Source organism: Petaurus breviceps, unplaced genomic scaffold, assembly GCF_028583685.1.
Source record: "Petaurus breviceps papuanus isolate PSGF00001 unplaced genomic scaffold, PetGlider_PUasm1.0 90630, whole genome shotgun sequence".
NCBI classification, from domain to species: domain Eukaryota; kingdom Metazoa; phylum Chordata; class Mammalia; order Diprotodontia; family Petauridae; genus Petaurus; species Petaurus breviceps.
In genome coordinates, this window is record NW_027187291.1 from 983253 (window position 1) to 1008591 (window position 25339).

The following is a 25339-nucleotide window of genomic DNA, read 5'->3' on the forward strand; positions in this document are numbered from 1 at the left end:
GGCATAATCCCAGAGGGGACCCATTTGGGTAGATGCCCTCATTTTTTTCCTCTGTAGGCCAGTTTTCCCAGAGGAGAAACCGATGTCAGAGAACCAGACTCTCCATAAGCTACAGTGCTGGCAGAAGTGCCTCTGAGGAGTACAAGTCTCTTGTGTAGTTTATTTCCAATAGGTACTCGTGTGTTAGTGTAAAGGGTTATGAAAATAAGGAACAAGCATCTCTGTATTTCTTTTCCCAAGGTACAGAGAGGAAAGGGGAGGGACTTTGGGAAGAGGCCAGTGAAAACTCCTGTCAGTGAACCTGGCTCCATAATGGAGCAAGGAGGTGCTTAAGGAGCTAGATTAAGGGTCAAGATACAAGGTATTTTCCTTGTTAATAAGGAATTCTAATTTGCTGGAAAAAGGATATGAACCCTGAAGATGGGGATAGGTTATCCTGAGCCATCCACACTCTTGCTGTATTCCCTTTGTCACCAGTATCTGCTAGCCAACTTTCCACTGAACAGCATAGTAGTTGCTTAGGTTTGAATCCTAGCCTACACCCAACTAGCCAAAGACAAGTCACTTAGCTGAGTCTCAGTTTCCTTATTTGTAAAATGAAGGTAACACTTGTCACTACCCATCTTGTAGGCCTTAGTATAAGGAAAGTGCTTTCTAAACATTAGAGTACTTCTCTTTGCAAAGCTGGGTGGCCCCCATCATCTGTCCTAAAACCATGTCCTCATGAGCTAGAGCCAGTGCCCAGACCTACAATATTTTGGATGGCAGAAAGGAGAGGTTCCAAGCACACTGGCCATGAGGTCTGACCCCAGCTAAGGCAGGTTTCATGTTCTTCATCTCAGTGCTTCCTTTGTAAATAGCAGTGAAAGCCACACTACAGCCACCTGGAGCTCAGGTGTTAAGAACAGGATGTTGTCCAAACTCAGACAAAAAGGCAAAGAAAACTATTTGGGGACTTGAACATTGGCAGAGACATAGGTTGTGTGTACCTGATTTATCCCCTGGCAATTCAAGATGATAAGTTACAGAACAGTTGCCCATCTCTATTAAAAAAGAGTTTCCTCACTGGGAACTCTCTACATTGATGAAATTAGAGGTCTGAACACCATTTCCCCAGCCCAAATAGGCTATACTGGCAAAAATATTTTGTTTTAAACACTGCCAAATTCTAGCATTAAACAACAAATTAGCCTCTTTTCTACCTCAGCAGAAGGCCCCCACTCCCCTGCTCCCATGGTTTTTCTCCCGGGCAGGGAGTTTTTCCCTTTCCTGGCAACTGTTTCTAGGGAATGTTTCAAAGCTCTAAATGTGGACAATGACCAAGTATCTTCCTCTTCATTCCCCTAAGACAGACACTCTTATCAAGAGGCAAAGGTTAACAGTAGCCCTGTATGTCCTCCACCTGTGTTCTGAAGGGTATAGACCCTGAGCTGCAGAGAACAGTCATGGCCAAGGGGCCACACTAGTTTGCATCTTAACTCTTCTATTTAACATAGCCCTCAGTTTCTCAATCTACAAAATAAGGTGCTTGGACTAGATTTCTGAAGTCCTTCCTCGCTCCAAAATTCCATGATCTAGAAAGAATGGAAGGATGTGGTGGCAATCAGTAGCAGCAATGAGCTTGGTTTAATGCAACCTTTATTTGAAATGTTCCGGCTTATGTACAAGAAAGTATATGAAGTCTTTTGGTTATGAATTTTGATTTCCAAGATGACTGCAGAAGTCCCCACCTGCTCTACAGATGGAGCCTTCCTCTGGCAGGAGACCAAACTGGATGGAGCTGATCCTTCACTACCCCAAATCAACACTGCTTACTACCTGGCTTCGAGAGTGTACATGAATATAAGAGCATGGGGTTGGAAAACAGCTAGAACACTGTCCTAAAGTACAGTACAATCTGTGGCCTTCTAGTCCTCAGCTCTGGCTGCCCTTCCCAAAGCTGTCAGTGCCAAAAGGAATGAGACAAGGAAATCATTCCCTCACTTTTTTTTCCCCTCTAATCTGCCCAGCTGACCCTGGACCCCAACAGCTCCCATGAGATCCTAGATACTAGGATTCAGTCCTATAGTCCTCAGAACAGGAATATGCCCAGAGAAACACAAGGGTTAGGGAAGGATTATCCATTCCCATCACTCTCCTGAAGACAGATCCTGATGGTGCAGTGCTTGCTTGGAGGGTGCTTTTAAAAATATATATAAATATATGTATCTGCCAGCAGATTGTAGGACCTGGCCCACCCAACCCCCCTCACCCCACTCACTCCATCTTAACAATCATCTTCTTGACCGCCCTCCTTGAGGTCCCACACTTGCTGTTGATGACGGCATTAAAGTTACAGCCACGGCCACACACCTTGGTGACATATTCTGGGGAAGACAGAAAGGGAGCTGCTCAGATCTAGCTCCAAGCCAGGGATGGGAGGTGGGCAAGAGTTCCACCATTCTGATCCAAGTTTGCAAGGGAAAAATGGCAGTCTCCTAGACTCCTGTCACTGCCCGCATCAAACCAAAATGCCTTGAGCCTCAGCTGTGCCAAAAGCCTGAATTGTCAAGAGGCCACTGATCAGAGAGCCAGCACAGAACTGGAGAATTATGTCTCCTCCCTGCTCCCTAAGGCCGGGCCAGTTCTCTCCATCATTACTAAAACCACACAGATGGAGAAAAGAATGGGGAAGGGGAGAAGAGAGAGAGCAGGGGAAGAGAGGGACATCAGACAGAGAAATGCTTTGTAACCACTAAACCCTTCAGGGTCCCATCCCCTTCCTCCTAACCCTGTATGGAATATCAGGTTCCTATCCTTAAAGAATTTACATCTGGGGTGGCCAAGTAGCACAGTGAGTAAGAGCACCAGCTCCAGCGTCAGGATGTCCTGGGGATTGAATTCCAGGCTCAGACACTCAGCACTCACCCAAAAACACCTGGCCATGTAACCTTGAGCAAGTTACTTAACCCCAATTGCTTAGGGGCGGCCAGGTGGCTCAGCCAGTAAGAGCATTGGCTGCAGTGTCAGGATGACCTGGGGATCAAATCCAGGCTCAGATACTTAGCACCACACCCAGAAATAACTGGCGGTATAACCTTGAGCAAGTTACTTAACCCCGATTGCTTTAAAAAAAAAATTTACATCTTTTATTCTGGATATTCCCATCAGCTATTCCTCAGGTTTCACCTCAGTCTTTCCTGCTTCCTTCCTCATTACAGCTGATGCATCCCTCAAAGTAGTGAATGCCACCCTTTTAACAATTCATCACTGAGCTAGAACTCTACATACAATGTCCCTCAGCTTTTTCTTCTCCAGTTTTAACAATCGCAGCTCTAAAAGCATAATTGCATCTATTGCCAAAGGATAGATGTTAAAGAGTCACCATTTCAAAAATAAAAAAGAATGTTAGGGCTCAAGAAAATAACCTCCCCATAGCAAACTGACTAAAAACCTAGGACATCAAGGCCAGCCTTCAGGCCACTACTGCATGACCAACCCCCTGCCAGAGAAGCCAACAATGCATAGTACTCCATCCCTCCTCCTTCCCCAGTCACAAAACACTGCCTTTGGGGGAGTCTGCCCCTGGGTACCTTTGATGGCGTTGACTACAGCAACAGGCAACCGGATGGGCTTCTCCATGGTGGTGTTATTATGGGCAATTCGTTGACCAGTAGCAGAGGAGCGGGCCAGTGTTTCCCGAGAAAAGAAGTAATCCAACATACGCCTGGTCATCAGCTTGGGTTTGTCTGTTGACACCTGAGACAGGTCATCTAGCTGGTGGTGAGTAATGTAGACCCCTGAGTTGGGGATCAGCTCCAGTTTGGGTCTCCCATTCTCCTATGGAAGGGAAGGCACTGGCCATTAGTCTACTCCTCATCAGCCAGTCCCTCCAGCTTGATGCTCTCACTGGCATCTTTTCAGGACTAACACCCCCAATGTGTCTGGTCCTAGATGTTGAATAATTAACTTCTTCAAGGGCACAGGGTTCATTTTTAGTACCCAGGGAACCCAGAGCAGTAGATATAACTTCTTTAATTATAAATTTCACCCCAAATTCCCTCTTCCTCATCCTTTCAGATGCCTTGGAGGCAGGTTTGGAATGACAGTCTCCTAATCCTGAACCCTCTGGTCCATGGGCACTAGTTGCCTTGATCACTCTCAACTCGTTCATGAAGGCTGCAGGATTATTAAGGAACCTAGACTTACCCCCTCCCACTGAGTTCTATGCAGCACCCACCTCCACTGGTGATGCCCATACAGGGGTTCCATCAGGTAGTGTATCCTGAACATTCTCCTCCCATAGACAGGTGGCCTCATTCAGTGTAGCAGGACTGCCCACCCCATCCTCAGAGTTCAACCATGCTGGAAAGCCACTAGGGAGTCCTGCTCGAAGCCTACGGACTGGTGGGGACCGTGGGGCCTCAGCAGGAGTTCCCTTGGGTTCTGCTGGTGGTGATGTGGGAAGCGGTGCAGGAAGGCCATTCACCTACAGAAGGAAGGGGAACAACTCAAAGCAAGGAAGTAGCAGCATCTCAGCTTTCTGTGGGCTTATAAAGGTTGGCAACCTCCCCCAAAGATGCTGGAAATGTTCCTAACAGTGCCAGGCCACTGGTGACCCTGTCCCCTGTTAAAGGACAAACAAGGCAGGTAACCCTCCTGGGAACATGCCCCTGACTTCCCTGACGGTATCCTACCCAAGGTTAATTCTAGCTGGTCCCTTTGCTTCCAACATAAGAGTTGTTGAATCATTCCCAAAGGGCTGGATTCTCTTAGCTTCCCTTGCCCCATATCCTCTATATGTGGGCAACTGAAATCAGCAAGGGTTTGTGGGGAAAGTGTGAGCTACCGTGTTTCCCCGATAATAAGACCTATCCCAAAAATAAGCCCTCTCCTTACTGTGTAAGATTCCTCTAAAATCAGTCCTCCCCCCAAAAATAAGCCCTATTGAGAATGCTACTGTAGTGAAGGTGATCCCCTGTACTAGGCTACATTACGGTACCCGGTACCCTCTGTATGCACTGTCCCCCCATCCCCACCCTCCCGTGAAAAGCACACCGCCCTCCGAGCTGCATCCAATCAGAGCTGCAGCAGTGAGCGCGTCATCCTGTTCTTCCCCAGTGATTTGCTTGCTGGCGCCATTGAGAGCAGTGCCGCGGAGGAGAGCTGAGGCAGGACAACATAAGCCCTCCCCTGAAAATAAGCCCTCTGGTGTTTTTCTTTCCAAAAAAAAATTAATAAGACAGTGTCTTATTATCGGGGAAACACGGTATATCCTCCTGAAGAGTAAGACCATCCCCATCAACTCAAAAACCAGAACAGACCACACAGTCCATGTTCAGTGAGCATACAGAAATTAAGTGCATACTGACATTTAGTTCTATTATGTTGTATATTTGGATGTGGCCTTGGGGAATTCTAGGCATCTGGATAATTGGTTTTTTTTGTTTTTTTTTTTCAGAAGCCAACTTAGCATCCACCCACTGCCCAGTCTCTATCCATGTCCCTCTTCCTTGGTCCCCAGGAACTACTAGCTCATCACCCACCTGTAGTGCCATGTTGCTTTCCAGTATCCCTACCAGGCCCTTGAGGAACTGGATATTCCCTTCGTTGATATCTGAGGAAAGAGAGGCCATACCCATGGGGATGGCTAAATGTAGACAGACATGTTTCCAGAAGGCTACAGGTGTATCTTGATGGGGCTTTGAGGACCTGGTAGACTCTGGACTCAGTCTCCCCACTCCCCAGCATGAGTTCCCATAAAATCCCTCCCCCTTTTCTAATCCCTTCTTTCTGATGTTCCTCTTGTTATGGGTCCTGGACCCACTGGAAGTGTTCCTCCTGTTTCTGGGAGCCCACTGCTGAGATATGCTAAGTATTGGGTTCTAGGGAAGAGAAGGGATGACTGTTCACCAGGACACAGCCACTGGAGGACCTTTGAGGCCAGGATGACAAAGGGACTATATATAATAGTGTCAGAAGGGAGGATAGGAAAAGGTGGCAATGCTTGGATGAGGGTCTCCTTGGGGAGGACAGAGATTGAATCTGGGCAAGTGGAATAATGAACAAGGGCCTGAGTAAAAGAAAAGAAAACCCTGGGGCAAGAGGTAAGTGCAAAACTGGTCAGACAAAAATGGGTCTGCAGAAAAATTTGCTGCCCAAAGAGTTCCTGAAGAGGAGAGGGGTAATGATTGAAATGAAACCAAAGGCAAAACTGACTGGAGATCACAAGTCATCTCCAAAGGCAGCTGAGGAAGGGCTAGAACATCCCCTGGGGACCCTGAGGGAAGCAGACAGATCCACCCGAGGGATCCCCATCCAGCCACCTCCAGTCTATATCCCAGAGAGGAGGACAGCTCCCGTTACCAAGGCTACCAGTCCCAGAGCTGAGGCTGGTGTTGGGAGTGGATGCTTTGAGCCCTGCGCCACCTCGGGTGCTAGACAGCAGATCATTCTGCTCCTCTAGACTCCGAAGTTGACCCTTAAGCTGCTGATTCTCCAGTTCCAACTCCCGGATCCTCCTCTCTTGCCGTAGGGCTGCTTCTTCCCTGGAGACCAGCAGCCTCCGAAGCTCTGCCATCTGTAACTCCAACTCTTTCACTAGTTCAGCATACAACCCTGTTACTTTGCCCCCTCCTGTGGCCCAAGGGCAGGCTCCTTCTGAAGCTAGGGATTCTAATGGTTCGGTGCTCAACCGGCTTAGAACAGGTGTGGGGTGGCACAGGCGGGCAGAAGTGGGGCGGGCAGCCCGCAGGGAATCCTGTGTCCTTGGAAATCGGGGAGTGTCCTGGAAGCCCCCAGCTCGAACATCCAGGCCGCCGGTGCTACCACTTGGCAAGAAAGGGGCAGCTGGTAGGTCTGGGATGCTTAGCCCCCGAGGGAAGGGGGGTCCAAGGTTTGGCCCATTGGTGGGCCATGGTCGCTTCCTGTTCTTGGCTTCTTCTTCTGGTGCCAGCAGTGGTGGGGCAGGCCTCCCCAGAGTCAGTATCCCCCGGCCCTGCACACTAGAGGCAAAACACAAAGATGAGCCACTGGTAGTGGTCTGCAAAGCCCCAGCCCAGGGAGACAGGCATAGGAGGAAGTACAGTGTGGTAAGGAACACCTTCACTGGCTATTTACACCTCTGGATTTCACCCAAGCTACAATAAGGTACCAAAGAGACAATAGTTCTCGTTCCTGAGGCAGTTCCCCCAGGATTTCAGGGACCCAGGGATCTGGAAACAAGTAGGATATCCATATCCCTGATTCAACCCCTCAGAAAACATATCTAAGCCTAATCTTTCCTGGTGCAACTAAGAAGCTTCACCCCAGTAACAAGAGAAATACAGCCAGGAAGCCCCAAGAACAAGGATTCTGTCCTTCTGCCTTCCCAGTGCCCAGCACAAAGGAACACTTAACAAAAGCTGCATACAGAAAGTGATGCTTCCAAAGTCAATTTTTTTAATAACCATTGTGGGCAAAGCCTAGAGCTGGCTGCACAGAAGAAAGAGAAGAGGAAGGTGTGGTCCCTGCCCTCAGGGTCATCTCAGTTACACAGGGGAGACAGCTGTACTTATGAAAGAGCAAGACAGATCTAGAAAGCAATCTATCAAAGATCTACATTTGGTACAGTGTCACCAGTGAAAAAAAGAAAAGAGAGGGAATAAATGATCCCAACACCAAGGACAGATGTAGTAGCAACCACACTAGCACACAGGGTGGGCTTCTAGCACTGGTTCTTTGATCTGCTTTTCCAAAGGAAAGACAGCTTTAAAGGGGTTAGCGATCTTACTTTAATTAACAGACAGATAAGTGGAAAGAAGTGAATATCCAAGAAAGAATCCAATAGAAAGGGCTCCGACTGTCTAAAAAGAGTAATAGATACCTACCCACCAGACCAGGGGGCGCCAACATCTGGGTTCACATTCATAGCTGGGGGCTCCTTAACAACAGCTACCTAGAGTCTCCTCTGGCCAAATCACAAAGAAACATTCTTCCCAAGAGTGAGACTCAAAGTAAAATACCAAATTCCCTGTATATGCATATGCATATGTGTATATATATATATATATGTATACGTATACGTATATGTATATATATATATAATAGGCTCAGAGCCAGAAGGCATCACAACCCAGTACCTAATTAGTTTAGTACCAAAAGGTGTGAAAGCCTTCCAGCAAGCAAGCTTCCCATAAGCAAGCTCCTCCCCGAAGGCAATATGAATCTCCCTGAATCACCCATGGGCTCTATGTGATTCAGGATGTGTCACAGTTATGAACATGCCCAGAGCTCAAAGCAGCAAGACATTCGTGATTGAAATACCTGTGTACCTAGAGACCTGGGAATACAGCCCATGTTCCAAGGAACACATGTGGTCACATAGGTCTAATAATGGCAGGGAAGATCTTATATTCCATTAACCCTACAACAGGGCACTCAGCTTGTGTTAACCTTTCCTGGGTCCCATCTAGGCCAAGACCTAGAGTCATATTCCTGGGTCTTCAGAATTTCCATCACCAGGGCCCAGGCTTCTCTGTTGACATATCAAACAGGAGTCTGCCATGCCTCTATAGGGATGCCATTGACCTTGGAATGGAAGTAAATGGTTTGCCCAGGATTTGGACTCAATTCTACCTCCCCCAAACCTTCTCAGTACTCAGGACTGCAATCTAGTTCTCTTCCCATTCTCTGATAACCATCCTCTGTGTTGTATTTTACCACTGTCCTCATCCTTCCACTTTTTTTACTAACCTCCCCACTGGGCTCTTGGCCTCTGAGCAAACAGTTACATTTTTCTCCCTCCTTGACAATCCTCAGTCCTCACGATCTTCTCACCCCAGAATGTGCTACAGCCCAAGGGGGTGCTGATCAATGTGGCCACAGGAATACAAATGTGTGTCACCTTGAGGGATGACATCAACATATTGATTATGATCAGTGCTGGTGGATTTTACATGTGGGGAAATATACACAGCACAAAAGTTGGTACAGCAAACTCTCATCTTACCACACTGGCAGGGAGCTGTTTCACAGAGAATCCCAAATAGCATATAATCCATTCATTATTTCCAGTGGAACAAGCACTGACTCTGAAGTCAGAGAACCCAGGTTTATATCCCAGTGTTGACATTGACTATGTGACCTTGGACAACTCCCTGGGCCTCAGTTTCCTCATCTGCAAAATGAAGGGGTAAGACTATATGGGTTCTAAGGTCTCTTCCAGCTCTGTGACCCTTTGAGGCTTGGATGTTAATATTATACATACACAAATGTTATTCGCAGAGATTTATTTTCCAGATTGTTTTGCTTCTGAAAAGGAACATACCCCTGAGCACACAATGATGGCTGGGAGGAATCTGCATAAAGATGGACGCTGGAGATTTGATTATTCACTGCCTAAAATTATCAACAAGGGGGTCCCTTACCTGGCACACTCCAGGGGCACCTGTCTTGGTGGTTCTTGAAGCTCCAGTTCATGATGTTGCTGAAAACTGGGATTACACAGAGGGCCCCCCCCCAGGGCTGCTTCAGCCAGGTCAAAGGTGGGATGGGCATCAGCTGGCTCTCCATCACCCAGTCCTTGGTCCACAGTCTGGAAGTGGCCTTGCAATGCCACTCTCTCCCCGTCCCCCTCAGCCATCAGCTGGCACTGACCGGGGGACCAGCCCCCGAAGCACCTGGGAAGGAGAGAAGCGAGGAGAATAAGTCCAGGTGGGGAGGTCAAGGCAGGAAAGTCTGCTGCACCACGGAACAGAACCGATTCTGAGGAGCACGATCTCAGAGGCAGCGAGGGACAAGCAGGAGCATCTACCTGGCTTACGGTTGCCACCGTCCCCGGAGTACCCCCGCAGCCCGCATCGACTGCTCCTCGAACCCCGGCTCAGTCCTCAGTCCTGCAACTAACTTCATCCCCGGTGCCCTCCCAGCGCCAGCCCTCCCTTCCCCCCGCCCGGCTCACCCCATTACCCTGCCCCTATCCCGGTTCTCCCCTTCCCAGACCCCTGAGCTGCTCTCTGCGGCTCCCTCTTCCCCTCCCCTTCCATGGGACGCCTAATCATCCCAGCTGTCCTGAAGACTGCTGCCCTCCCCCCACAATGCCGTGTCCCCCCAAATCCCCGATCCGCTCCCCCCTCCCCTCCCCAGCCCAGACTCTGGCAGCCCCTGTACCTTTAACAACACCTCCATGTGCGTATTGACGGCAGTGACTACATTTCCTGGTCTCTTTGTTCCCGCCCCCGTCGGAGCTCTCCATTGGTGCTGAAGCTCTGTTGTTCCCATCCCGACTGGTCCCGTTCCCGGAAGACTCAAGCCAATGACCTCTTCGTATTGTCCCCCGCTCCCCCGACCCTAGGCTCCCATTGGGTTCCAGAGTGGAGGGGGCGGGGCCGGCGGGAGGTTAGACAGAGAGGCAGGGCCTTCCAGTTTGGGAGAAAGCGAAGGTTCGGAAGCTGAATCAGAGCCAGATGCTGGGGTGGGAGAAAGAAATGGGGAAAAAAGAGAAAAGGGGATTAGTAAATAAGGGGGACGCGGGGCGGGCTGCTATCGCAGCCTTGTGAAGAGGCAAATCACGTGGCCTCGCGGTCGCCATGACGACCCGACGGGTGGGGACAGGCAGCGTGCTGCCGGGCGTCATGACGTGGTGGAGCCGGCAGCTGGTGGCGCAGACGGTCCCCCTTCGAGGCAGGTGTGCGGTCAGAGCTGTCATGGACCTGGGACACATGAGGAAGAGTTACCTCAAGGACCATGAGGTGACAGCTCTGAGGAGTTGGGGGGAAGGGATGTCCGGGTAGAGGGGGAGCCCGAGGAAATGTGGGAAGGGGCGGCCGTGGTAGCCCGGGAGCGCAGGGACAGGCCCCGGCTGTGCCCTTCACCTTTGCCCAGGCCTTCGAGGAGGCGCACCTGACCTCGCTGGACCCCATCCAGCAGTTCTCTGCCTGGTTCGAAGAGGCCTCACGGTGCCCGGAGGTGTATGAAGCCAATGCCATGTGCCTGGCCACCTGCACCAGGTTAGCTCCGCCCCACCCCTCACAAATGAGGAAACTGAGGCTTGGCCACCTGCACCAGCTCGGCATTGCCCCTCCTCACCCTTGCGCTTTACACCTGGGAAAACCGAGCACTGGCCATATGCACAGGGTTACACTGCCCCTCCACCCTCATAACTCTTTTAAAAAAATTTTAGTATAATAGATAATTGTACGTGAAACTGCAAATTTATTATATACAATTTGCTATTCCTTTTACATATATAATAAAGTTATCGTGTAAATTTTTTTCTTTCTCCCCTCTCTCCTCATTAGAGATGACTACCATCAGACATGCATATATATGTGTAAAATCATTCCATACATACTTCTATTCACTAGTTCTTTCTCAGGATGCAGATAGTATTTTCCTTCCTATATTATAATAATAAAAATTACTTAGTTGTTCAAAGTTGTTCTTAAAACAGTATTGCTGTTACTGCATACCATGTTCTCTTGGTTCTGTTCATTTCACTCTTCATTATTTCATGCAATCTGTTTTTCTAAGATCATCAAGCTCATCATTTCTTATAACACAATAGTTTTCCATCACAATCATGTCACAATTTGTTCACCCATTCCCCAATTGACAATCATGCCCCCAATTTCCATATCTTTGCCATTACAATAAGAGTTACTATTTATATTCACACCCAGTTTTTATAGATTGGGAAGCCAAGACCTGACTACATGGCCACACCTCAGGTCTTTTCCACTGACAGTGAGCATATTGCTTTATTTGACTTATTTACTTGGCATAGTAATGCCAAGCATGCTAGAGTTGGAGTAAGGAACACCTGAATTCAAATCTTGCCTCAGACAGATACTAGCTTTGTGACCCTGAGCAAGTCACTTAGCCTCTCAGCCTCATGTTTCTCATCTGTAAAATAGTGATAATAATAACATCTCCTTCCCTGGGCTGTTGTGAGGATTAAAGGAGACAATGGATGTGAAGCATTTTGCAAACCTTAATATGTTAATTACTAAAAATTATTACCTCTTGTTATTTTTAGCCTTTTCATTAGTCACATTTGTAACTTAACTTTTCATATATTTATACTTTTCCCTAATAGAGTATATAAACTCTTTGGGGGGCATATACATCCATTTCACAGCATCTTTTGTATAATATGGTGCTCAATAAATAATTGACAGATTTTGATTCCTGGTTTTTGCCCTTGGAGAGTATAGTTTGGTTAGAGAGAAAGGACACACAAGGGCAGAAGGAGACAATGACTATGTTGTATTTCAGGCCACATATCTAAGGACTGAGAAAACATGATGTTAAGGCACAGTCAATGCTGCCTGAAGTTAATCAAGCCCCTTCTTTGATTTCCTTTACAGGAGGGAATTAAGGGCATGAGGACTGGGTACTGACCACTCCTCCTATTCCTGTGTCCCTTAGGGATGGAAAGCCTTCTGCCCGAATGTTGCTGCTAAAGGGCTTTGACCAGGATGGCTTCCGTTTCTTCACTAACTTTGAAAGCCGAAAAGGAAAAGAGCTGGTGAGGGTTTCTATAAAGAAAAAACCCCAAAAGCTTTCCCTCTATCCATGCCAACATGACAGGCATTTCGCATCTCCCTTCTCATACCCTTCCATAAAAATGAAGAAAGAAGACCAGATCTGAAACTCTGGTATGTTCTTCCTCCCCTTTTACCCTCTACATTCTCTCAATTAGCTTCTCCCCTCTTCAGACTCTGGATTCCCAGGCCAAAGTAGAAGAAGGCTATTCTGATGAGCCCTTGTGGTCAGCAGCTGAGAAATGTGAGAGAAATAACAGACAGCTGCCCTTCCCAGAAAACATCTTTCTTATCTCTCTTCTCCTCTCCTGCCCCATGAAACTAGGTTGGATTCCCCTCATTGGGAAGAGGTTCCATTTTTCTCCCTATCCTTATGCCTTTTTCTGTTTTCTTATCCCCAGGATTCTAATCCTTTTGCCTCCCTCGTCTTCTACTGGGCACCCCTCAATAGACAGGTGAGCAGTGTTTGGGACAGGGTCAGAGATGGACTAGGGGAGCTGGTGAACAAAAATGGTAAAAATGTGGGCACCCTGAATAGAGGTTTCCCAGGAAACCTCCCTTTGTCTTTAGTGTCAGTCCTCCAATATAGAAAGACAGAGGAACCAGCTCCTAGGTCAGACTAGATTGTGGTTTGGAGGTGGATGGGGAAAATGAAGAGGACTCGGTCATCCACTAGAAGAGTTGGTCTGTAAGGCTCCATTCCCCTCCACCTGTGGCTGTCTGAGCAGGTGCGTGTCGAAGGGCAAGTACAGAAGCTGCCAGATGAGGAGGCTGAACTATATTTCCACTCCCGCCCTAAAAGCAGCCAAATTGGTGCCGTCGTCAGTCGCCAGAGCTCTGTTATTCCAGACCGGGAGGTGAGTAACATGGGGAGAGAGAAGGTACAGAGAAGGGGGCACCTTTCCTTTTCCTCTTCCTCTGTGATCTTTATTCTTCCAGAGTTGCTCATACATACTTAATCAGGTACGAGACCATGGCTCTTAGATGCCTGGGCTGGGGCTTTTCCCCAGGAGTCCTGGTACTCATTATATTTCCCCTCCTCTTGAACAGTACCTGAGGAAGAAGAATGAGGAGTTACAGGGGCAGTACCAGGAGCAAGATGTGCCCAAGCCTAAATATTGGTGAGTGACACAATTTTCATTGGGTCCTAGATGGAAAGGCCCTTAGAGAACATCTAGTTTAACCCCAGAGAGGAGAGGTGATTTGCCTGAGTCACACTAGGATTTAAACCTAGCCTTCTAACACCAAATCTAGCACACTGTGTACCATCTTGCTATGAAAATGGGAAGTTATCAGCTCTTTGATTCTGGCCTGCAAGATGGCAATGCCCATCCCTCCCTTAGTGCCTCAGGGACCAGCAGCAGACAATGTCTTGGGCATGAGATGAAGCTTGACCGAGCCACTATTGACTGGCTTTGAACCAAGTCTGTGAAAAGAAGCCCCTCAACTATGAAACCTCTCCCTCTCCCTTTAGGGGTGGCTATATTCTCTACCCAGAAGTGATAGAGTTCTGGCAGGGTCAAACCAACCGTCTACATGACCGGATTGTCTTCCGGAGGCTGCAGCCTGGAGAGCCTGCACCAGGGCCTATGACCCACCCTGGGACAAATGACTGGCTGTATGAGAGACTCTCACCATGACTGACTGCTAGTGATTGGACCCTCTCAGCCCACAATGGAATCTGATCAGGCTCTAAGCCTAACCCACTCAATCCTATATTCAAGGCCTTGCCAACTTTATCACCTAAGCACTTTGTACCAAGTCACCTCTCATTTATCCCTGGTTTGTGATCAGGTAATGAAAAGAACACCCCCACATCCAAAATTAGATAATTGAAAAATCATTTCTATTTGGGTTTGAGTGTTTTCAGAGCTACAAGATTACACATGTGCATATTTTTTGGCAACAAAGTTGCCTTCCCAGTAACTGACTTCAAATATTTGAATGATTATTATTCACAATGGATGGAAAATATATTTATTCAGTGTATCCCTAAAAGACAGACCTAGAGCCAATGGATAGAAGTCACAGGGAGGTGAATGATCTGTAAGAATCTTCTAATGGGAATTCCAAAATGGAGTAAATGACTGACTAGATGTGCTCTAGAGACCTGTTTTTTCCCCATTCTAAGATTGACTTGAACCAATAGTAATTACAGAATTGCACAACGATGAAATCAGTTTGCATTGTCCAGCCAGATCCTGGTAGGAGTGGGGCTGATGGGCTGGGAGGATGCAGTTTGGGGTTAAACATTCACTGTGACTCAGCTGAGTGTGAGAGAAAGAATTGCTGCTTGAACTGTTGTTGTTGCCCTGAGTACTTTGTGAACATGTATAGGTGTTCCTTGATAGTTGAGCCTACCTTGGTCTGTGTCCCCACCTTGATTGAAGCCCTAGAGCTGGAGTCAGCAAACTTCAGCCCACACCCACTCTAGCCTGTTTTGGTTAGGACCCCAGGAGCTAAGAATAGTTTAAAGTTATATTGTATTTAGAAAATGTAAAAAATATTCTTAGCTCCCAGGTCCTTGGGGTCAGATTGGATCGTCAGACCATGATTTGCCCCTCCCCTGCTCCAAAGCCCAGAGTTTCCATGTACCCTGTAAGGCTGTGCACAGGTTGGGGGCAAGGGCTCATGTTCATTGTTGTGGCTGATGGGGCATAGGAGCCTAACCTCTGTCTCCCCTGGCTCTATGATCTGGTCGTCGGGGTCTGTGTGATCCTTTCTCACCCTGGCCTCGTCCCAGGGTTCCACTCTGTATCCTTCTTACACCCTGTTACCTCTTGTACTAGTCCTGAAATAAAATCTTCAGCTGTGCTGTTTAATGTTCATCTTGTTCTGGCTGGCCTGCTCTCTGCCCCTGTGGTAGTGGGTGGGGATACAGTGAGTCATTGTCCTCCCACCTCTTTTCTCCTTCCTGGTCGAGTTGAGGAGGCTAAGGGGACTGGGAACCTCTCTCTCTGTCCAGCAGGGGGAGCCAGCTGCCCAGGATTGGTCTGTATCAGGTGGATTCCAGTTGTATCTGGTCTCCCTCCAGTAGTGTTGGGTTCTGTCCCAGTGAAACTGCTGCCCAGATAACCCCTGGCCTCTCCCTGTTCCAGCACATATTTGCACTCTCAGTTCCTCCTCCTCCCCTCCTTCCCCTTGCTTCTTCATCTCCTTCTCCCCGACCTTGTGCCTCCGATTTGGCTTTTCAGACTGTCACCCTGTCCCCAAGGAAGGAAGGACTTGTTGCAGGTGGCACCTGGCGGAGGGCAGGGTGGCAGAGTAGCAGCAGGATCTATTACCTCCTACCAGAAATGGTGCCTTTCTTCCTGGGGCCTGATGACTCTCCATGGGAGAAGGAACGGTAGAACAGGTAGAGGGCTATAGATATTAGTAGGAGCTCAAGCTAGTGATGGGCTGACCCCAGGATCCCTACCTTCCCTGTCACTATCAGCAGCTGGGCTCCAGGTTGGAGACCCAGTAAAGGGTAGGTCTGATTTCTCTTCTAGGGAACCATCTCCCCTGCTTTCTAACCTGACTTTTTCCAGCACCCCAGAGGAAACAGAAAATGAAGCTTCTGGCCCCTGTTCCCATACAAGACCCATTCAGTCAGGAAAAGATAACTCACCTGCAGTAATTCTTAACCCCCCCCCCAAAAAAAAAAGAAATCCACCAACACTGACCCCTGTAGTGAATGATTTAAATGTATGAGTTTCTTCTCCCTGTTAAATTTGCCCCCTGGAAAAATTGGAGAGATTCCCCTTTTAGAGTAAAGGGAATGAGATGAGTGATTTCAGGTGTGAATTCAAATGAAATGTTTGGCAATCCTCCAAGAGAAGCCCACCCCATGGTTGACAGTTGTTATAAGCCCCAAGGTATACAAAGAAAGAGGATGTTAAAGCCACCATGTCTAAACCTTCCCTCTACATCCCATCACCCCCAAGTTCCCCACTGGCCAGGGTGAGGCACCATGACAAAGGTCTTATACCATAGTTTCCAGTTTGTTTTGATTATAAATGCCCTGGGAAATGACTTCTGAGCAGCCATTCCCCAGGTAAGGGTGGCCCTGTAGGCAGTGAGGTTTGAGTGGAGGCTGCAGGGTAGCATTGTTTGGTCACCCTCCCTGCTGTTCCCTCTCTCCAAGCTCCAGGGAATGGGATCATTCTTATCCTTGGCTCCTCTCCATTTACATGGGCAAAGCCTGGACCTGAGAACTAGGTGGGAGAGATTGAAACACATCACTGGGCAGGGTCTTGGAATATGTTTCTTTGTTAAAAGTGATGAGGAGTAGCCACTCGAGATACTGGAAGTGAGAAGTGGAATTTATTATAGAAGGGAACCTGATCTCCCAAGATCTAGCCTTCCTTTTCCAGACCCAGTTATACTCTCAGATTTGTTGTGAGTGGAAGAGGGGGATGACTTTAGTTACTTTAGCTCCCATTATGGTAGCCTACCTCCTATGCCCAAGTTGGCCGTGGATAGAGTGAAAGTAGAGTTGGTCACCAGATTAGAGGACATTAGAACTAGCCTTCTCACAGTGTGGTGTTTTAGAGCAAATGAGAGGAGCTACCACTTTACAAAGCCAAGAGAAAACCTCTAGCAGTCCTATACATATACACAACTACACAGACAGCCCAGGCCATGGTTTATGGCTTAAAAAAAAAAAAAAGAATGGGGCAGCTAGGTGGTGCAGTGAATAGAGCACTGGCCCTGGAGTCAGGAGGACCTGAGTTTAAATCAGGCCTCAGACACTTAACACACACAACAAAAAAAATAGCCATGTGACCTTGGGCAAGTCACTTAACCCCAGTTGCCCTCCCTTCCCCCTTCAAAAAAAAAAGCAAAAAAAATGAGTTAGTGAAAGGCCCATAATAAACCATGAAAGGTAAGTGAGAAGTGCTGGACAGTGTAGCTCTTAGGACCACTGCCACTCTCAGAGTCAGAGCACCACATATGGTAAAATGTGATACAGGCTGAGGCAGTTTTCTGTGTTCTCCCATCCCATTTTTCACTCTCCTTTTCATCTGAACTTGATAAATAATGCCCCCCAAACCCCAGACCAAGCATATAGAAGAAACCATAATCTGCCCAACCTCCAGTGATAGTAGTGACTGCCATCATGAGGACCCTCCACTTTCAAGTCATGTTTATTACCAAAAAGAAATTTATGACCAAACTTAAAAAAATTCAAGACCCAGGATGTCATCTGGGGCATTTGTCTTAACTACATATTCTGGCAGGGAGAGTAGCTATGTGGACCATCTTGGTTCCCTGGGGCAAGAATCCTTAGAGCCATGCATCCTCCCCCATTGTCACTGTCTATCTTGACACACCTAGAAGGGAATGTCCCTAGCAAGAACTGATATCTACTGATCTATCCCTTTGGAGTCTTGTGTGAAGTTTGAGGAATCCCCTTCTGGCCACATTTTTTAGGCAAAGTTCCAGGAAGTGCAAAAGGAGGTGAGGTAAGGGATTGAATCTCCCTACTTCCCTGACTCTTGGGAAAGAGACTATGCCATCCTAATTCCATGTAGTTTCAAGAAAAAGTTCCCACAGGGAAAAGGCTAGGGGTGAAAGTGGAGGAGAGCAGCAATTCAAACTTGATCCTGATCCTTGTTTCTGAGGAACAGGAATGGCACTCCACTTTCACCCATCCCTCCCTCTTAGTAGGTTCTGCCTAGAGCTGTGATGAGGAGTGACCCTCCCTGGATTATTATTCTCTCTCTTTCCAAAGACACAATCCTTGAACTAAGAAGGACCCTACATGTGGATATGGGGACAAGCCCAGACCTCTAGGGCCAGCCTTCGCCTAGTAGAGAGTCATGCGTCTATAAATAATAGAGACATTTCCTTGCCCACAGTTGTGGAGGCCAGCAGAGAACCCTCTGCAAAGCTTGGGCTGTAGGCAGAGAGGCTGGAGTGTCAGTTTTCCTTTTCAGTATCCAGCTGATGGTTGGAAAGAAGGAGGTATTTAGCATCCCCCTTCTCACACTTCACTGTCCTTTGCCATCTCCATCATCAAAGAGGTTGGGATTTTCTACTAGAGTGGCTCGAACCTTTTTCTTTTCCTTAAATCGGCCAGAATTGGAGACCTTGACGTGTTTGCCCTTGGTGTTCTTGTCCACAATTTTCTCTAGCCGGGCATTAAAGTCGCTGTTGGGACTCACTCCCTCAGGTCGGGTGGGCTCAGTACCTCCATCTAGGTGGGCATAAGTATCTGGACTCTCATACAGCACCTTGGGACTTGACTTTTTTTTGCGCAAAAAAGTCAGCTTCCACCAGCCAACATCTGCCATGATTCCCTGGTGCAGAATGTTCAGAGGCAACCTCCTGGAAACAGTGTAAGGGAAAGATATGGACATCAGTCAAGAGACAAGATTGAGCTGCAGAATCTAAATCTCTTCCCTCTTCCCCCCCTTGCCTAACTCCCTATTCACAGAATCCCAATCTGTTTTAACACGGGCCTAAAAAATGTGCCAACCTGAGTGTAATTTGGATATAGAGAAGTAACCATTTGAGTGAAAATGCATTACCAGAATGCTTTTCAAACTCACAATACCATTGTCATGGTGATTTTGATGAGCAGAATGATTTGAGGACATGTCTTGTTGACCAATTGAAAGAACTGGCCCAAGCAAACAGGAAGGTATAGACAGGGAAGCAGGTAGAAAAGTAGTTGGAGGTAAGAAATACAAAGAGAATCAACTCATATAAATATGAGTTGGAAAGGAAGTCTCAATCATCTAGTTTTGGGGCTCTTACCCCTTTTTTGTAACAAAAAGACTCATTGGACACAGTTTAGTGAAGCCTATGAACACCTCAGGGTACTGTTTTTAAATGCACAAAACAAAATACCTAGGATTACAAAGGAAATCAATTATATTGAAATATTATCAACATACTTAAAAACAAGTTCATGATCCCCAGCTTAAGAATCTCTGATGGAGTCCAACTTTCTCTCTGAGAGCCAGAGAAGTGACTTGTCCAACATCACATAAGCAGTCAATTGTAGGGTAGGATCTACAGTGTCAGTCTCCTTTTCAAGGCTCTTTCCAGCACGTTATCTAATCATTATTAGATGATTAGATCCCTATGTGGGGTCGAGACTCACAGTTTAAGAAGCACTGAAGGGGTAGCAAGTAGAAAAAGTTTAAGAAGCCCTGAATGTAATCTCAGCTGGAGATGGGCACACAGTAATTGAGGCTTGGTACCAGCAGAGGTCAGAGAGTCTGACCCCAGATGGATAGATGCTATGGCTTGTATCATGGCTTGTTTTTTTTGTATAAATTTGTTTTGCTTTAATTCCTGTATAAGGGATGCAGCTCTTATGCTGCTATGCAAACAAGGCACATGGACCAGTAAAGAGTCAAGAAGCCTTTTGCACAAGTGTCTGTCTGTAAGGTGCTGTCCAAGAGGACTGGTGGTGGTCTCCAACCACTCCCTACTCAATGACACCTCTTTCTATTCCGTCTCCCTTCTCTTTTCCTCCACTTTTAAACTTTAGGCCTTTCAATGGTGACCTCCTTAGCTAGGGGAGGCAGTGTCTCCATGACGGCTCCCATAGCCATTATTTCTGACCCCTGAGCTAGGAGACAGATGACCCTGACTTTATCCCTACCCTACAACTGACTCTGTGTGACTTGAGCACAGCACATCCTATCATTGTGCCTCAGCTCCTTCCTCTGTCAAATGAATGTCTCAACTGAATGATCCTTATTGCCCAATCCAACTAGGGTTGGATAATCCTCTTAAGTCCAAAATCTCCCCCAATACATTGCAGTGTTGGTGCTAGACTGAAGACTGAATGAAGGAGAGTCATTTGAGGGTTTGAATAGACCATTATAATGGAATAAAATCTGTTGGTGGAAATTTCAGCATTAAGAGCAGAGTTATTTTCAATTTAATTTTCTTTTTTCTTTTTATGCAATCGGGGTTAAGTAACTTGCTCAAGGTTACACGGCCAGTTATTTCTGGGTGGGTGCTGAGTATCTGAGCCCAGATTTGATCCCCAGATCATCCCGACACTGGAGCCGGTGCTCTTACTTGCTGTGCTACCTGGCTGCCCCTCAATTTAATTTTCATAAAGCATTAGATAAACTCTTGGGTGTGGGGTTTAAACACAGGCAAAGAGTTTTTTTGTTTTGTTTTTAAAGTCTATCTGTCCAGCCTTTTTTCAAAGATACAATTAGATAAGGCAAGAAGATGTAATGAAGGGAGCATTAGGCTTGTGGTCAGAAGGGACCTGGGTTCTAGTTGTGTGACCTTGTGTTAACCTCACTGAACCAAAGTGCTCTAGAAATTTGTTATATTTGAAAGTGCTATGAAAAGTAAATATGGGTGATGCAGATTATTAGATTTTCCAAAAGGGCTTTGAAGAGTATTGAGAAATTTGGGATCCTTAAAGGATGCTGATTATTAGATTTTCTGAAAGGGCTTTGAAGAGGATTGGGAAATTTGGGATCTTTAAAGGATGGGTTGGCTAGGATAAGGTTATCCTAAACAGAGATGATGAGGGGCTGGGGTGAGGGGCAGAGAAAGGTGAGATGAGAAAAGGAAAAAGGAGACAAAATAAGTTGAGAAACAGCCAAGCCAGGAACAAACAAAGGGGCAAAAGATAGCACAGCCTGAAACCCAAAGATCCAAAGGGAGAAATTAGGAGTCTGATATAGAAAACGCCAAGGAAAAGCTAAAGAAGGGCTGGGAGGAAAGCCATATGGTTAGACTAGAAAGGTATACTCCAACCTAAAGAAAGCTAATGGGTCCTCTCTTTTTTTTTTCTTTTTGGAGGAGCAACTGGGGTTAAGTGACTTGCCCAAGGTCAGGGTCCTCTCTGAGACCAGGAGACCTGGGGTAAGGAATCAGCTGACCCTTGTCTGTCTGCCAATGTTGAAATCCTCCAGCCAGTCATGATGCCCACCCTCTTCCCTACAACACATATCCAATAGGTTCCCTTCTGCCTGTTTGTCCATTCCCCATTCTGTTGACTATAGTCAACCCCAGGTACCAGGAGGTAATTTGAGGAGGTCTCAGGCAGCTTGTCTGAGAGGGAGAGGGAAGGAAATAAAGGGGGCCTGTCCTTGGAAATAGCCAAATTAATGCTTTCAGTGATAAGTGCCCACCTAGGAAGGAGGGTAAGACCAAGGGGACAGTCTGGGAGTTTTATTTTGGCAAACTGCCTCACAATTTGGGCATGGTACAACCTCATACAGGTCTAGGTGTTACAGAACAACTTCTAGGATCCTGAAAGGCAGGAAGGGCAAAGCAATTGGGATCAATGGACAATACACTGTACACTTTTTCTTCTCCAGCCATTATAGGGCCAGGGACAAATTCTAGTCTCCTAGTGTTGTCAAACAGAATCCATACTAGAGATGAAGGATCTGGCTCACTGCTGACTTTTCCCACTAAACAGTCCCTACATCCATTCCTTGTAGAGGCAGCAGCATCTTCCTGCTGCTGTGAAAATATAACCAACTTGGTTGGTACTTTGTAATCAGTGCATAGCTCATATTCATGAGGTCTCATCCCTGGCAAAAAAGGAGGCAAGGAAGAAAATTCTCTTTATAGAAGTCTACAAGAGGGAAGCAGAATCATCTCAGATGTTTCCCTGGGGCTCATCAAGATGGCACCTTGGTTTAAGTGCCCCTTGTTCTATGGCATCACTTCTTGTCATGCCTCCTGGAGATGTCCCCTTATGCCCAGCCCCATCTGTCTTGGGGGTGATATCAGCACCACAGTACAAGTGAATCTTGATTTAGCAAGTCTGAAATAAGAACATCTACATCTACAAAATCAATAAATTTAGGGAGTGATCCTATGCTTTATATTACAAGAGCAATTCACAAAATTCCTTTAAATAGTAAAGTGGGGTAGATGGGATTCCATCAATGTCATCTGATGCCTCATTCTGCCATGGAGGTGACCCTGGGTTCTTGAAAGCCATGCAAGTTCATAAACTCTGGTAAATTGTATGACCATCATCGGAGGTCCATATAAGCCCATCTGCAGCAGTGACTATAGAGTGATCAACTTTTTGACCACAGTAACTCAATAAAATCCTCTATTGTTGGGTTTTTTGGGGGAGGGCAATGGGGGTTAAGTGACTTGCCCAAGGTCACAGGGCTAGTTTTTGTGTTAAATGTCTGAGGCCGGATTTGAACTCAGGTCCTCCTGACTCTATTCACTGCACCACCTAGCCGCCCCCAAGAAAATCCTCTATTAAAGCAGAGGGAGTTTACCATCTGCTTTTTGTGGAGGGAGTACTCAATGACAAAAGCATATTTACTTACATCATTGCAGTGAGCTGCATAAGAGCAGTAAGATTGGGATTCAGTTTATAAAAATCTTACGGCTTACAGTCTATACCTTCATATATGCTCACATCTAACACACCCACGCAAAACAGAGGATTGAAGTATACATGTCTGTAGGACCCAACCATGTTTGTGGGTCTAAGATATTATGCAACACTGAGGGGCCCTTACTGAAACGTGCAGAGGAAAGCAAAAGGCTTGGCCCCTGCCCTAGGGCCCTGGAATCCACCTCAGAGATAAAAATTATCCCATTAAGACAACTGTTTGCAAAGCCCCAGGGCTCTGACACAGCCTACAGGGAAATATAACCTATGAGGGAACCCATCCAGAGATAAAGAGCTAGGCAAAGCAGGACCCCCATCCTCACCAGCCTCTCCTGGTAGCATTTACCCCAGCATGCCAAGAATGCCACACAAAACACATACCCAAACAGGCCTTTGTGGAAAAACCGTCTTCAGGAAAGAACCCACAGCCCACCAAGATGTTCTGGCAGAATCAGTCCAGGCTCTGTCCCACCCAGTGGAGTTGCTCAATCTTTATATCATCCACCCACCCTCAAGCCTAGGCACCAGCTCTTCTTACATATTGCTGGCCATAAGTAATAAGTTAACCATTGACTAAAATGGGCCATGGGAGTGAAGGTGAAAGGTTGGGACAGGATGTATAACTTTTCAGGGTTTGAAGGACATCATGCATTCTTCCTACACCACCAATTTGCAGCAGCCCAATTGCATTTCCCTGCCATGGGTAGTATGGATAGAGATGTCCTACAGATAGAAATGGTGATCTCATCCACTCATATCTGAGGTACCCAAGCAAAGCAAGAGTTAAAAGAGAAACACTTCTGAGTGAAACTCCCAGAGGAAAAAAACCTTGCCAGAGACCTGGAACAACTCCAAGAACCCAGGAGAATGCGCCCTGTGACTGCCCACCTGCCCAAGAACTGAGATACCCAGTCCCCTTTGGAACCAAACTGGGCACTCTGGGCTGTGAGATGGTTCCATCCCTGGTTTCACCTGATCCACCCACCAACCTGTCTTCTACCTGTACCTGTTAATCCAGACTTCTCTGGTGGAAACCTTTCCCAGGGAGAGGGTGAGGACAGGAGAGTGAGACTGGGGGAGGCAGGAGTTCCTCTGAGGATGTCAGGCAAGGCTTGGAGCCCAGAACGCAGGAGAGCTGAGTGAAGAGGTGGGCTGGGGCAGGAGCGACCGCAGGGACAGCAGCTGCATGTCAGGTGCAAGAGAAACAGGTGCCGGAGTCAGGTACCTGCTCTGGCTGCTTCTTCCGAGCCAAGGTGAACTGAAACTCAGCTCCTCCCGGCTAAGTAAACAGGAGTCGAGGCTGGGTGCAAACCACTGAATATTCATAACACAGGAAATCCAATCCCAGTGCTACTTGCACCCACTGGAACCAGGGGCAAATGGGAATGAGGTGGTGATCCATGGTGAGAAGGAAGGGATCCCAAAGGGGGATCCTTGTAACAGGAGAAAGGTGCCAAACCTGCCCTACCCACCCACCTTTAGCGTGCCTGGCTTCACCATAGACTAATTTCATTCCCCCTAAGACCTACCATCACCTCTCTCCTATTTCTCTGCCTCTCCCTTCCCCCCCCCCCCCCCCGCCCCAGCCCTCCTACACAAAGGGAGCTGGACAAAGCTGGCTCAACCCAACTCTCCACCCACCCCACCTCAAGCAACCTAAGCCCTGGCCCGAGCAAGGCTGTGAACGGGTTAAGTTTGCTGCTCTTCTTTCCATATGGTGTACTCCTGCTGCCTTTGAACTCACAAAGTCGAAACTAGTCCCTGGTTAAACTGGTTAGCCGACCGGTTCCCAGGCTGTCCCCAGCTCCCCTGTTCCCATTATTGCAGGTGCCCTGATAGCCAGAGCCACCACTCCCTCCAGCAACTTTGCCTGACCACTCCCCCCCTTGTTCATCTTTGTTTCCCCTCTGTTAAATGGAAAAGGTTCATGGTGCCCCTTCTCCATGCCAACTCAGCTTCTGATATCTTACTCAACCCTACCCAGATCGAATTCCACTTAGCACCCCTCTCGTGCACGTACCATGTATTATTTTGTGTAGTTATTAGTGCCTATGACATCCCCATAAACTATAAACTCCCAGAGGGCAGGAACATAGCTAATGTTATGAACCCTAGCACTCAGCTTACAGTCTTACACATAGTAGGCACTTAATAAACTTTTCTTGGTTTGAATCCAACTTTTCTGATCCCCTTCTCAACCCCACCTCCCAGTGCTATCCATCTCTCTCTGTCTCTGTGTGTGTCTCTCTCTGTCTCTGTCTCTCTCTGTCTCTGTGTGTGTCTCTCTCTGTTTCTCTCTCTGTCTCTGTCTCTGTCTCTGTCTCTTTCTGTCTCTCTCTGTCTCTGTGTGTGTCTCTCTCTGTCTCTGTCTCTCTCTGTCTCTGTCTGTGTGTGTCTCTCTCTGTCTCTCTCTGTCTCTGTCTGTGTCTCTCTCTGTCTCTGTCTCTGTCTGTGTCTCTCTCTGTCTCTGTCTCTTTCTGTCTCTCTGTCTCTGTGT

At 47.3% G+C, this 25339-nt stretch overlaps 3 protein-coding genes across 6 annotated transcripts in view; 1 reads left to right on the plus strand and 2 right to left on the minus strand.

Annotated features, from left to right (window-relative positions):
* Positions 1-1621: 1621 nt before the first annotated feature.
* On the minus strand, positions 1622-10244 carry LOC138143118 (uncharacterized). The gene is made up of 7 exons (XM_069064307.1): positions 10129-10244; positions 9387-9638; positions 6346-6983; positions 5526-5596; positions 4220-4468; positions 3573-3819; positions 1622-2366 (listed from the first exon to the last, which is right to left on the minus strand). Exons 2-7 carry the CDS (start codon positions 9599-9601, stop codon positions 2257-2259), a joined length of 1530 nt encoding a protein of 509 aa, XP_068920408.1. The 5' UTR covers positions 9602-9638; positions 10129-10244; the 3' UTR covers positions 1622-2256.
* A 106-nt stretch (positions 10245-10350) lies between these two features.
* Positions 10351-25339, plus strand: part of PNPO (pyridoxamine 5'-phosphate oxidase) — a 28390-nt gene continuing 13401 nt past the window's right edge. Inside the window, exons 1-7 of one of the 2 annotated variants that reach the window (XM_069064309.1) lie at positions 10351-10709; positions 10843-10967; positions 12388-12487; positions 12905-12958; positions 13232-13360; positions 13554-13624; positions 13978-15331. In XM_069064309.1, the coding sequence (XP_068920410.1) occupies positions 10548-10709; positions 10843-10967; positions 12388-12487; positions 12905-12958; positions 13232-13360; positions 13554-13624; positions 13978-14143 (807 nt within the window). In that variant the 5' untranslated portion in view covers positions 10351-10547 and the 3' untranslated portion in view covers positions 14144-15331. Of the gene's footprint in view, positions 10710-10842; positions 10968-12387; positions 12488-12904; positions 12959-13231; positions 13361-13553; positions 13625-13977; positions 15332-25339 lie in introns of those variants that run through there. The other variant, XM_069064308.1, reaches the window with a different exon arrangement.
* PRR15L (proline rich 15 like) lies at positions 17617-24603 on the minus strand. Of its 3 annotated transcripts, XM_069064311.1 has the most exons (3): positions 24489-24603; positions 23849-24024; positions 17617-18815 (listed from the first exon to the last, which is right to left on the minus strand). In XM_069064311.1, the coding sequence occupies exon 3, from the start codon at positions 18779-18781 to the stop codon at positions 18479-18481; it is 303 nt and encodes a 100-aa protein (XP_068920412.1). In that variant the 5' UTR covers positions 18782-18815; positions 23849-24024; positions 24489-24603; the 3' UTR covers positions 17617-18478. The 3 variants fall into 3 exon arrangements, with proteins under 3 accessions (XP_068920412.1, XP_068920411.1, XP_068920413.1); XM_069064310.1 differs by lacking the exons at positions 23849-24024; positions 24489-24603 and adding an exon at positions 24068-24408; XM_069064312.1 differs by lacking the exons at positions 23849-24024; positions 24489-24603 and adding an exon at positions 23224-23744.

Coding starts and splice junctions, on each gene's coding strand:
- PRR15L (XM_069064310.1), bottom strand. CDS start 24,168: ATGAATATTCAGTGGTTTGCACCCAGCCTCGACTCCTGTTTACTTAGC. Junction 18,816..24,067: donor GGAAGAAGCAGCCAGAGCAG/GTACCTGACTCC, acceptor CACTGTTTCCAG/GAGGTTGCCTCTGAACATTC.
- LOC138143118 (XM_069064307.1), bottom strand. CDS start 9,601: ATGGCTGAGGGGGACGGGGAGAGAGTGGCATTGCAAGGCCACTTCCAG. Junction 6,984..9,386: donor GTGCCCCTGGAGTGTGCCAG/GTAAGGGACCCC, acceptor TTTTGCCTCTAG/TGTGCAGGGCCGGGGGATAC. Junction 3,820..4,219: donor TATGGGCATCACCAGTGGAG/GTGGGTGCTGCA, acceptor TCCCTTCCATAG/GAGAATGGGAGACCCAAACT.